The sequence below is a fragment of the Erpetoichthys calabaricus genome, chromosome 2 (assembly GCF_900747795.2).
Source record: "Erpetoichthys calabaricus chromosome 2, fErpCal1.3, whole genome shotgun sequence".
Taxonomy (NCBI): domain Eukaryota; kingdom Metazoa; phylum Chordata; class Cladistia; order Polypteriformes; family Polypteridae; genus Erpetoichthys; species Erpetoichthys calabaricus.
In genome coordinates, this window is record NC_041395.2 from 326,399,079 (window position 1) to 326,411,309 (window position 12,231).

At 37.5% G+C, this 12,231-nt stretch overlaps 1 protein-coding gene across 1 annotated transcript in view; it reads left to right on the plus strand.

Moving 5' to 3' along the window:
• LOC114647323 (rab11 family-interacting protein 2) overlaps positions 1-12,231 on the plus strand; it is a 156,803-nt gene that overhangs the window by 75,301 nt on the left and 69,271 nt on the right. The window contains exon 3 of the mRNA XM_028796011.2: positions 2,796-3,231. Coding sequence (XP_028651844.1) covers positions 2,796-3,231 — 436 coding nt within the window. The remainder of the gene's footprint in view (positions 1-2,795; positions 3,232-12,231) is intronic.

Below are 12,231 nucleotides of genomic sequence, written 5' to 3' on the forward strand. Positions count from 1 at the left end.
TGCACAGTTGCGATGAACTACACAACAAGAGCAACTTTTCGCATCATTATATTCTTCTTTTAATCTAGTGTTAGTGACATTTATTTCAAAAGTGTCATTTGTCAGTTTTCGTACATATTAAACCATTGATTATGCACTTTCTTTTTTCTCACTGTGTAAGCACTCTTTAGAGGTACATACAGTTAGGTCCTTAGGAATTTGGACAGTGACACAATTTTCATAATTTTGGCTCTGTACACATCCACAATGGATTTGAAATAAAGCAATCAAGATGTGATTGAAGAATAGACTTTCAGCTTTAATTTAAGGAGTTTTCTAAAAAATATCATATGAGCCGTTTAGGAATAACAGCAATTTTTCTGCTTAGCCCCCTCATTTCCAGGGGCTCAAAAGTATTTGGACAAACACACCTAATCATAAATATAATGATTATTTATTGATTATATATTTTGATGAAAATCCTTTACTGTCAATGACTGCCTGAAGTCTGAATCCTGCAGCTGCAGCTGTCTTTAGTTGCTGCTCGTTTGCTGGATTTTTTGCTATCAGTTGCGTCTTTAGCAAATGAAATGCATGTCCAGTTGGGTTGAGGTCAGTTGATTGAGCTGCAAGAATATTCTACTACATTGCATTGAAAAGCACTTGGTTTGCTTTTGCAGTATGGTTTGGCTCATTGTCCATCTGTACTGTTAAGCACCATCCTATCAATTTTGCAGCATTTGGCTGAATCTGAGCAGACGGTACAGCCCTGTACACTTCAGAATTCATCTTGCTACTTCTGCCAGGCAGTCATATAATCAATAAACACCAGTGACTGACCAGCATGATCATGCTATAAAATTGCCTCCACGTGTTTCATAGATGATGTTGTATTCATTGGATCATGAGCCGTTTCTTCTTTCCAGCATTCTGGTATATATTGATCATAGTTTCTTTTGTCCAAAGAAAATTATTCCGGAACTGGACAGGCTAAAAAACATTTTTTGTCAAAGTCTAATCTGTCTTTTCTATGCTAAAGGATAACCAGTGGTTTGGACCTGTTGGTACACCCTGTGTCTTTACTTTAGTGAAGTCTTCTCTAGATTGTAGACTTTGGTAATGATAGGTCTGTCTCCCTCTCGGAGAGTGTTGCTGGTTTAGCTAAATGTTGTGAAGGGGTTCTGTAATCACCCAGCATAGTTGTTTTATGTGGTTTTCCAGACCTTCTGGAGTTGCTGAGCTCTCCAGTGTGTTCCTTCTTTTTAAGAATCTACCAAATGGTTGATTTGACCACTCCTCATGTTTTTGCTATCTCTCTAAAGGGTTTATTTTGTTTTCGCAGCCTAATGATTTACTGTTTTTATTTACACAGACAGCTCTATGGACCTCATATTGAGAGTTCACAGTGACAGCTTCCAAATGCAAACTCCACACTTGGAATCAATTCCAGACCTTTTACCTGCTTAATAATTAATGAAATAATGAAAGACCTGCTGACACCCGACTATGGAACAGCATGTCAGTCAAATGTCTGTATACGTTTGAGTCCCTGAAATTGGGCGAGGTATGCAGAAAAATGTCTATCATTTCTAAACGGCTCATGCAATATTTTGGTAAACCCCTTAAATTAAAGCTAAAAGTCTACACTTTAATCACATAATGATTGCTTTATTTCAAATCCATTGTGATGGCATATGGAGACAAAATTATAAAAATTGCATTGCTGTCATATAGCCTTATTATGCCATTATGTTTTGTTATATTTTTGTTAGTATGGCTAAAAAATGAGACCTAGTAGTTGTATTTTCTTCTGTATTAAACTTTAGCATGTTAATGCGATAGTAGTCAAGCAATTAAAATAAAAGAAATGGAGAAAATATGATGGAAGTAAATACCAGAAGTGTTAAAACATAGGCAAATGTAAGACCATAGAAAGGAGTAAAGAAGCCATTAAAGGCTAAGCTAAGATGAGACAAACTTTGTTGCCCATTTTGTCTCTGTAGTGTGTATTTTTGCTACAGATTACTGCTGTCCTTGTATACTTTTTTTACTACTAGTATTATACTTTAATCAATCTCATTTTACAGTCCTGTTAGGTTTAATTCTAAAATGGTTACATTTTGAAGATGGCAATAGATTAATAAAACAACATGTTGATTTGGCTGTAAGCCTATTATGATATGATGAATGGTATAACTGCACGGTCTAGTTAACCACACACACATCATAATATATAACAATAAACTCAAGATTCCACAAATACGTAAAGGGCAGGCATCAAAAGTAGATTAACTGTCTTGGGGCCATCTGGGTATCAGCGAGGTAAACACACCAAACAAACAAGCTTTGATTCACTTGATTCTTTGAAATCTGATAAGAATATAACCGTATAAGCAGAACACAGAATGCTAGAGAATACTTCTGTGCATGAAATTACAGTATGAAATAGTTAAGTGTTATCAATAGAATTTGGCTGCTTTGTATAATCTTTTGTTTGTGGTAAGCTAGTACTGATATTTTATTTTTAACTGCTATAATATTCAGATGCCATTTATTGATACTTTAATCCAACTTATTTTTTCTAGTACTGCCCTCCTTCTGCTTTATACTGAAATGAGGTCTTTTATAGGAATGTAAATCCTTACCATTGTAGACAAGTAGCTTTTGTGCATTTCATATTTCAGTATTTGTTGTAACAAAGACCTTCAGGGAAAACCTTTCTCTGCAAAAGACTTCTAAAAACTAATGATGATTATAATGAGATACCACAGAGTATTTGTTTTGAGTGACTTGCTTACTGTTCTTACCTTTTGTAGGCAATGTTAATTCACCTCATCGGAGATCACAAAGCGTGGGTACTGCCAAACCAAATCAAAGCACCAGTCTGGACAGTGATTATGCCATGGAAGTTGAAAATGATCCATTTGGAAGTATTGGTGCCTCTCTACCCCAAAAGTCTGCCACTCTTCCACGAAATAAGAACCCATTTGACTCTGGCACCAGTATCTCATGGGACAGTAGCACAGCCATGTCTTCCAAAGTTACAGAGATTGGAAAGGATAACCGGAAAGAGAAGAAAGAAAAAGTTAGCCTCTTGGAGAGGGTAACTGGTAAAAAAGATGGAAAAAAGATGGAAAAGCATGGAAATGGAAAATCGACAAGCACTGGGGAAACGCAGGCTCGAAATCCTTTTAGTGATGATCTGCATGATGATGCCGAAACAAATCCATTCTCAACAAATTATAAGTCCAGGTGGGTTATAAGTTTATTTTCATCCTTAAATCTGAGAATTACTTCACAACTAAAGTTTTTTTTTTTTTAATTTACTTTTTGCTGCATTGGAGTTACTATTTAGTTATGTTATTATACTGAGAATATTTGTGATGGATTGTATTACAAAATCTTTGGTCTCTTTAATTAGATTTCTAAATACAATACAATACAATACAATACAATACAGTTTATTTTTGTATAGCCCAAAATCACACAGGAAGTGTCGCAATGGGCTTTAACAAGCCCTGCCTCTTGACAGCCCCCCAGCCTCGACTCTCTAAGAAGACAAGGAAAAACTCCCAAAAAAAACCTTGTAGGGAAAAAATGGAAGAAACCTTGGGAAAGGCAGTTCAAAGAGAGACCCCTTTCCAGGTAGGTTGGGCGTGCAGTGGGTGTCAAAAGAAGGGGGTCAATACAATACAATGCAGTACACAGAACAGAACAATTTCTCAATATAGTAAGAAATAAAAAATATACATTTTAGAAGTACAGAGCAGAATTTAACAGTAGATGATATATCCCATAATAAGATTTGGATTTGTGTAGAGTTCTGGAGACCTCATCCTTCAAGCTGCCTCCCCCATTTGGCCATTCCACGGCTGAAACAGTACTGGGCCAGCCAATCCGATGAAAGGACCCCTCTTTCCCACGATTCCTGCGATCCTCCATCTGGGATGACTTTTCCTTAGGCAGGCAAAACAACTTGGCAGGTGGGCCATGGCACCAAGTGCCACACTTGATTACCGAGAAGAAAAACAGAATAAGTGAGGGTTAATATACAATTATAACTGTCATGTTACTTATGTTTAAGTGCTAATGACTAACAACAGAGATGCAGTCTGTACAGTTAATCAGCAGCTCTAGTCAGGATATGCTAAACTGAAGTAGTGAGTCTTTAGCCGGGATTTAAAAGCTGAGGCCGAAGGGGCATCTCTTATAGTAGCAGGCAGACCATTCCACAGTTTAGGGGCCCTGTAACTAAAAGCTCGACCTCCCACTGTTATTTTATTAATCCTTGGAATCATAAGCAGACTGGCATCTTGAGATCTTAATGTGCGCTCAGGTTTGTAAGTCATGATAAGTTCAGACAAGTAAGCCATGATAAACTGAAATAAACACGATGTTTAATTTGTTGATAACATTTATTAGAGGCGCTCAGCAGCTCCCTCACACCGTCTCGCCCCTCAATACACACACAGAAGAAAAAAAATAAATAAATAAAACTCCCACACGCCCCTCGCATAACCTCCGCCTCTACTTCTCCCGGAAGCACATATGGTGGGTTAAATAGTGCAGGTGAGATGTGATATATTAACAAGCCGGACCTCGACCATTTAATGCTTTATATGTTAAAAGAAGGATTTTGAAATCTGCCCTAAACTTAACCGGGAGCCAGTGTAAGGATTTAAGAACTGGAGTTATGTGTTCGTATTTTCTTGTTCTTGTAATAATTCTTGCAGCCGCATTTTGGACTAACTGGAGGCTGTATAAAGAACAGTTTGAACATCCAGTGAACACCGCATTGCAGTAGTCAATCCTACTAGAGATAAATGCATGAATTAGTTTCTCAGAATCCTGTTTATTTAAAAAGCGCCTTAATTTCCTAACATTTTTAAGATGGAAGAAACATGTTTTGGACAACTTTGTAATATGCGCTTTAAATGACATGCTAGAGTCAAAGATAAATGAGATTGACCCTTGTAAATAATCCCTTTACAGTCAAATCACTGTGTGGAGTAAATAATGTTGTAAGCTTGTTCAAAGTTGTTTACTATGTAAGGTTTGATTGGCATGGTCAGTTGAGTACAAGTGAGAGCTACTCACGTATAGTTAAAGCCATTGAATATATTACTCTTATCGTATACCTTAAAAACTACATATTAGTGTAGGTAGTGCATTTGGTAAGAGCAATACGTTTGCTAGAACTGATAATAACTCAGTTAATTGTCAGTCATTAATCAGCTATTGCTTTATACCATTGAACAATTATAGACTAGTAGGCATAACTAAATACAGAAAGTAAATGTTAGTCTGTATGTTTTGTTTTTTTTTTCTTTTCCATATTTGTTTCATTTTCCTCAAGTAAATCTCCTCTGAACAGCAAAAAAACACTTGTTTTGTAGCACTTTTGCCTTAGATGTGCAGCGAGTGTGCCAGCTTTTTAAAGAACCTTTGCACAAGAACATATACCTTGGTAACAGAAGAGGTCTGTTTTTTTTTGAGGGCTAGAAACATTTATCTTCTAAATATAAATAACTAGGGGGCTTCGCTTGTCCACCCCCCGGTCTGCGCTATGCGCTATCCTCTTTGCTGTTCTGCCGCTCGCGTATGGGGATGCGGATGTTCAATTTAAACAGATTTTTATTTTGATGAGAATTGTTACATATGCATCAATGCCACGTATAACTGCCCGTGATTGAATTTTGTTTCTTTCTCACTATTAAATAAAACGACTTTTTTGAATGTTTGACTCTGATATTTGTTAATTGTCTTTGCAAAAGCTATTCTAACGGGAAACTAAACGTTTTAATACGAACGGCATATCAAGATATCCTTTGTTGTCTAATGTTATCCGCGGAAGACGTACTACATTGCCTTTCTTGGATACGTCCTTCTTTCTACAGTAATTTGTGTGTTGTAAGACCGGACGTTGTCAACAGTTGTAGATATTCTTTGGGATATTGTTAAGTTGTTGTTTTCATCTTCTGCATGATCACCACCAACTGTTTCAGCATAGTGTATTGATACGCATTTAACCAATCTGCCGTGTAACCATTTGACATTTTTGGATGCATTTAACCAGTTTGATGTGTAACTGATCAACATTTTTGGCGTTAATTTGTTTGACTTCCTCGTTTCTAAGTGCTGGGATTGCGTGTGTACTCATTTTTTATATTGATAACGCTTCGTGATGAAATTCTTCAATAAGATTTGGACATAATATGTCTTCTTTAATTGGGAACTTAAAGTGAGGAAAACGTTAAAATGTATAAGAGCTGAGAGTGCAGGAAGTGTGCCTGACAAAAGCATTCACACGAATGAGAGGTGAGGTCTTGTTTGAAAATGTTTGAGAGGAGGGCATGACTTGAAAAAATCTCAAGGCAAAAGTCTTGTCTCTCGGGACTTGAAAAAATCTCTCTTCCAAAAAGTCTTGTCGCATCGAAGGATTTTTTTATATAATAGAGAGACAATTAAAGTGAACAAGTGAGCACATATAGAAAAAGCTGGCTACATACCAAGCATGGAGGACTCAGTCCTTGGGAGCTTTGCTGTACACTTTCACTAGCAATCAACAGCTTCCTAGAGTGTATCATTCAATCAGTTCTATAATTTTTAATTTTTTATGTTGTTTAGTTGTTTTTCAAAAAAAAAATATATATATATTTTTGCTTTCTCCAAAACATCGCTGTCGATAATTGTTTTGAGAGCTTTCGGCGGTGTTGCTCATTGTGACTGCATCACTGCTTTTGTTAAAAAGTCGGTGACTTGTGAGCAGACACTGGTGTCTGTCACAAGAATAATTTGTACTTTATACTAATGTCTGCACATACATTCATGCACTACTGATCAAAGGTTTTAGAACACCTCAGTTTATTCAGTTTTTATTGAAATACACGCAGTTTAATGTATTAATGTTTCACGAAATCCAGGCATAGAACAAATAAACAGTGGCAAATAAAAAATAAGTGAAGGATTCATTAACTGTACAAAATTTTATTCAAATTTTTGATTCATCAAAATGGCCACCTTTTGCTGATATAACAAACAAACTTGGGTATACCTTTTGATTTTGAATGCTAGTCACTCTGCGTAAGTCACCAACTCCGCACCAGCAAAAGAACCCGGACCATCACACTTCCTCCTCCATGTTTGACAGTTGGTGTCACACACTGAGGAACTATCCTTTCACTGACCTGACGTCGTACAAACATCCTGAGTGATGAACCAAAGATTTCAAATTTTGATTCATCAGTCCATAAGACTTTCTTCCAGTCTGTAGTATTCCATATCCAGGTTTTCAAGGCCTTATTTTGTCATTTAAGGAATGGCTTTCTTACAGCTACTCGTCCTGTCAAACCTGCAACACAAAGTCTCCTCTTCACAGTACAAATTGATACTTGATTTTTTCGACCTGCACTGTTACGCTGTTCTTAAAGCTGTTGTGCCATGAGGCGTCTGTGATCACTCAAGCTGGTGACCCTCAGAAACTTGTCTTCTGGTTGGGTTGTGACTTTGGCTCTGCCAGATCTTTTCCTACCAGAGTCTCTTCCAGTTTCCCATTACCTTTGGATTATGTAGGACACCACTGGTCTCCCTAACACTTTGTTTTTTTTTTCTGCAGTTTTCCTAAATGAAAGGCCTACACTTCTAAGGGTTATAATCTCTGTCTCATTTAATTTGTTAATTGCAGTTTTCTTGCCATTATCACTGGAATGTACCACTTTCTACAGTGTACTGTTGTCCAAGTAGTACTTCAGAGGGTGTAATAACACAGTCTGTACCAACTCTGCTTTAAGTCACACAGAGGGTTTTTAAGTATTCAACAGGAGTTGGGATACCTTTGCAAATTGTTTGCTTCAACTTGCAAGGTTTAATTTACTTTAATTGCTGTAGAACAGGGCGGCACGGTGGTGCAGTGGTAGCGCTGCTGCCTCGCAGTTAGGAGACCCAGGTTCACTTCCCGGGTCCTCCCTGTGTGGAGTTTGCATGTTCTCCCCGTGTCTGGTGGGTTTCCTCCGGGAGCTCCGGTTTCCTCCCACAGTCCAAAGACGTGCAGGTTAGGTGCATTGGCGATTCTAAATTAGCCCTAGTGTGTGCTTGGTGTGTTTGTGTGTGTCCTGCGGTGGGTTGGCACCCTGCCCAGGATTGGTTCCTGCCTTGTGCCCTGTGTTGGCTGGGATTGGCTCCAGCAGACCCCCGTGACCCTGTGTTCGGATTCAGCGGGTTGGAAAATGAATGGATGGATGCTGTAGAACATCTGTATGTTGTAACCTACTAGTTGTTCCCTGAAGAAGGCCCATTTGCAATATTCTGAAACTTCCTATTTTTTCAGTTTTTTCTAATCTAAACTTTAAATTTAAACCTCTTGCAGTTTACTGCTTTACTTTTCACCATTTTAGGTCATTCTTTCCCTTTCAGCTGACTAAATTCAAAGAAAACCTGGAAAAATTGAGGTGTTTTAAAACTGCATTCGGCACAAACTAAAACCGATTGATGTCTTTCTTGGGTAGTCCTGTAAGGAGTGCATTACAGTAAGCTAGTCAACTGAAAACAAAAGTGTGAACTAATTTTTCAGCATCTTGTAAAGTTATAAGAGGTCTAACTTTAGGTATATTCCTTAAGTGAAAAAATGCAGCCCTAGTAAGCTGATTAATATGTGATTTAAAATTTAGGTCAGAGTCAATAGTTACCTTTAAATTCTTTACCTTCGACTTGACTTTTACAGCTAAGGGATCAAGTTTATTTCTACAAACCTTTGGATTCAAAAAAGAGTTTATTTCTTCTGAGTAGCTTTGCATATAAACTTAAATGTGATCATTTTTATTTAACTTTCTCACAGCAGTTCACATACTTAGGAATCATAATTGTAGTTATAAAGACCTTGAAACTTAACTTTAGCAAGCCAGTGAGATGTTTAAACATGATATTATCAGCTGCTTACCTCACATTAGCCTCTGGATTTAAAATAGGTTCACTCCCAAAATGTGTTCAGTGCTTTCCAATATACTTTATGTTAACTCCCTTAAAAATGGCTTACTTCAATTAAAATACAGAGAGGCATGAATAAAAATAGATCTCAAAAGGAATTATATGTAAGACAGTGAAGGACATGTGCCAACTAACTTAGAATTTGTGTTGATGATGTATACTGTATGTATATTTACGAACTTTGGAAGTTATCATAAAAAGAATTAAGTTGCACCTGCATGTGGATAGCGGTGGAGAAGAAATTTCTATGCTTATTCTTCCTTTATGTGCTTGTCTATTTGCTGCAATTATAATTAACTAGGGGGCTCTGCCCCCTGCTCGCTTCGCTCGCCAACCCCTGGTCTTGGGTAACCCGAAATAGATTTGAAAGAGATTATTGTCGGCGTAACCCGAAATACATTGATGAATGTATGCGATATGTGCCTGCATTGCTTGCGGCATTTCAGACGCGCGCTGTAGGCGTCTGCGTCAGTTGTGGTCTTTCGTTTTGAATCCGTGCCTGCTTTGCTTCCGCAGTTTCTGACGCGTGTTGTAGGCGTCTATGTACATTGTATTTGTTCATGCGGAGCTGTTTGGTTTTGGAGCCGAGACAGTTTTGCTTCCGCGGTTTCAGACGCGCGTTGTAGGCGCCTACGTCTATTGTTTTTATCCATGCGGGCTCGCTTTTGTAGCTCCGTTAGTTGAGCTGGATCGTTTTGGAGCCGTGACCATGACTCCATTAGTAATCCGTTGTCTACTGTTAGTAGTATGGATAATTGCACTTACTGTTAATACGGAGCGTTTTCTGTGGTTGTACCGTTAATAATGCATCACTGTAATGTGATTCACATATGCTATATGGTTTGGACGTGTGAGGATGCCGTACTTTTAATACGGAGAGTTCATGGCGCATTGTTGCTTCATGTCCTATTCAGAAGCACGTTTTGGACGCCTGCGCCTTTCGTACTTTCCCGTGCCTTCCGTACTATTTTTGTGGACCTGTGGGGCCTCCGTAGCCTCTTCCGTTTGACTCTGGAGTGCAGCGCAGAATCCTCTTTTTTGTGTGGCTGTGTCATTAGTCGTTAGCTATGGGCGCGTTGTTGCTTCATTTCTCATTCACGTTAGTTGAGCTGTTTCATTTTTGGGCCGTGACTACTTCATTCGCGGTGGATAAGACTTCGCTTGCGGTTTATGGGACGCGCGCAGGCGCAGTACGTCTCATGGTCCCATCGCCGTGTACCTGCATCCATATCCGGTTTATTCTCGGTTAGTAATATGGATTACCGACAACTATGCAGAAATCTGGTGGCTAAGTATCTTAGCAATGCAAAAATATATTTCAAGGCTGAGGTGTTGCTGTTATGGAAAGATCATAAGTTTTCACCATCAATAAAAGTACACCATATTTCACATATGGATTGTGTTTGGTATTTGGAACTTTAGGGATTTGTTTATTGACAATTTTATTGTCTTCCTTGAACAACTGTACTTCAAAAGAAACATTTTATTAAAACATTTCTTTTATTATGTGCAGTGTACAGTGTTTGCGAAAACAAACCCCTTGCTAAACCATTTAACCTTTCCTCACTATCTGCTGTAAAAAATGTACTTTCTAGCTGCAATAGATCTCCAAACTATGCCAGTGTTTCCAAATGAATGGACCTCTAGATAATCCATCCATCCATCCATTTTCCAACCCACTGAATCTGAACACAGGGTCATGGGGGTCTGCTGGAGCCAATCCTCTAGATAATCTTCTGTTTGAAATGGAGTCTCAGAAAGTAAATAAAATTAGATAAAATAATAAAATACCCTTTTTCTAAATTTATGTGAAGTCTAATTCAGCCCAGAATTTTGCATTACATGCATCTTTTTGTCAACTTAGATTATTGAAAAAAATATTTAGGTCAAGATCTAATTGTGAAAATACCATCAGTAGTCCCTGCTTCACTGGGTCATATGTTTTGAGAATGTCCCCAACTCAGTCCATATTGGAATACATTTTAGCTAATTTATCTAACAGTATTGTATCCACAGTAATCCCTATTCTTCTAACAGCTCTATTTGATTTTACAACCCTGTTAGGACATTACTGTTTATTGAGCAATCTTTTGTGATAACTTATACCATACTGCTGGCACACCATTCTAATCTTTCTCAACTGTTAAAATCCTAACCCACCTTACCATAAAGTAGTGGTAAAATGATGCAAACACATACAAAGTATTAGATTCCTTACATTATTATTTAAATTCTCTTAATGAGTGTCAGTTCAAATATTAACTAGAATAAGGTAGATATAGTGTATATTAATGTCTTTAATTAAACATGCTGAGCTATTGTTAACATTTTAGATATTTTAAGTATGCTTGATTACTTAATATTAAATTCATAATATTCTATACTCTCTTGGTGGGCATAGGGGTATCTAGTAGAATAAGATATAGTACTATACATTAAACTGATTTGATAATTTGTATTTATTATACTGGAATCCTTAAAATCAGTAAAATACATTTTTGGAAATTCAGTGACACATGGCAAAATGCATTGCATCATACTTTGAATTAATAAAAGAGGTAAGACCTTTGTGAAACAATATAATACAAAAGCCAAATGCTTCCGCCTACTTTAAAGACTTTATGCATCCCCATAGTTCATAGCAAAAAATAACATTGTTTAAAATGAGCCTGACCTTCTGGAATTAACAGCAGGCCATCTATTTAGTCAAGCGATGAAGAAATAACTCCAAGGCATTCTACATTACTCCAGATCCAGTTTGCTGTTTGTGTGCATTTGTGCGTTCTCTTTTTTTGCATGGGATTTCTTCAGGTACTCTGGTTTTCTTCTAACATTCCAAAGATGTTTTGGTTCAAGGGTGATTCTAAATTTACAGTATATTAAACACAGGTTTGTGCGTGAGTAGGCTTGATGATGAACTGATATCCTGTCCAGCACTGGTTTCTGCCTTTAATTTAATACTGCAGGGTCAGAATTATCCACCCATTGCGACCATGAATTGGAGTAAAGTTGGAGAATATAACGCAGTGTGTTTTACATGTCAACCCAGAACCATTACCAGGTTAGAAGTTTTGTCATCTGCTGCATCTGAGCAAAGTCAACTTTGGCTAAGCATTTTTTGAATGATACTGAGACATCTTTTCTGATCTCCCATCTTTGGTTCTTATAATTAAAAAAAAAAAAAAAAAACAAAGGGTGAAAAACAGCAGTGAACAAAACTAATTTTGTGGGGGCGCTGTTGATCTTTGCTAATTAAGCACATATTTTCTT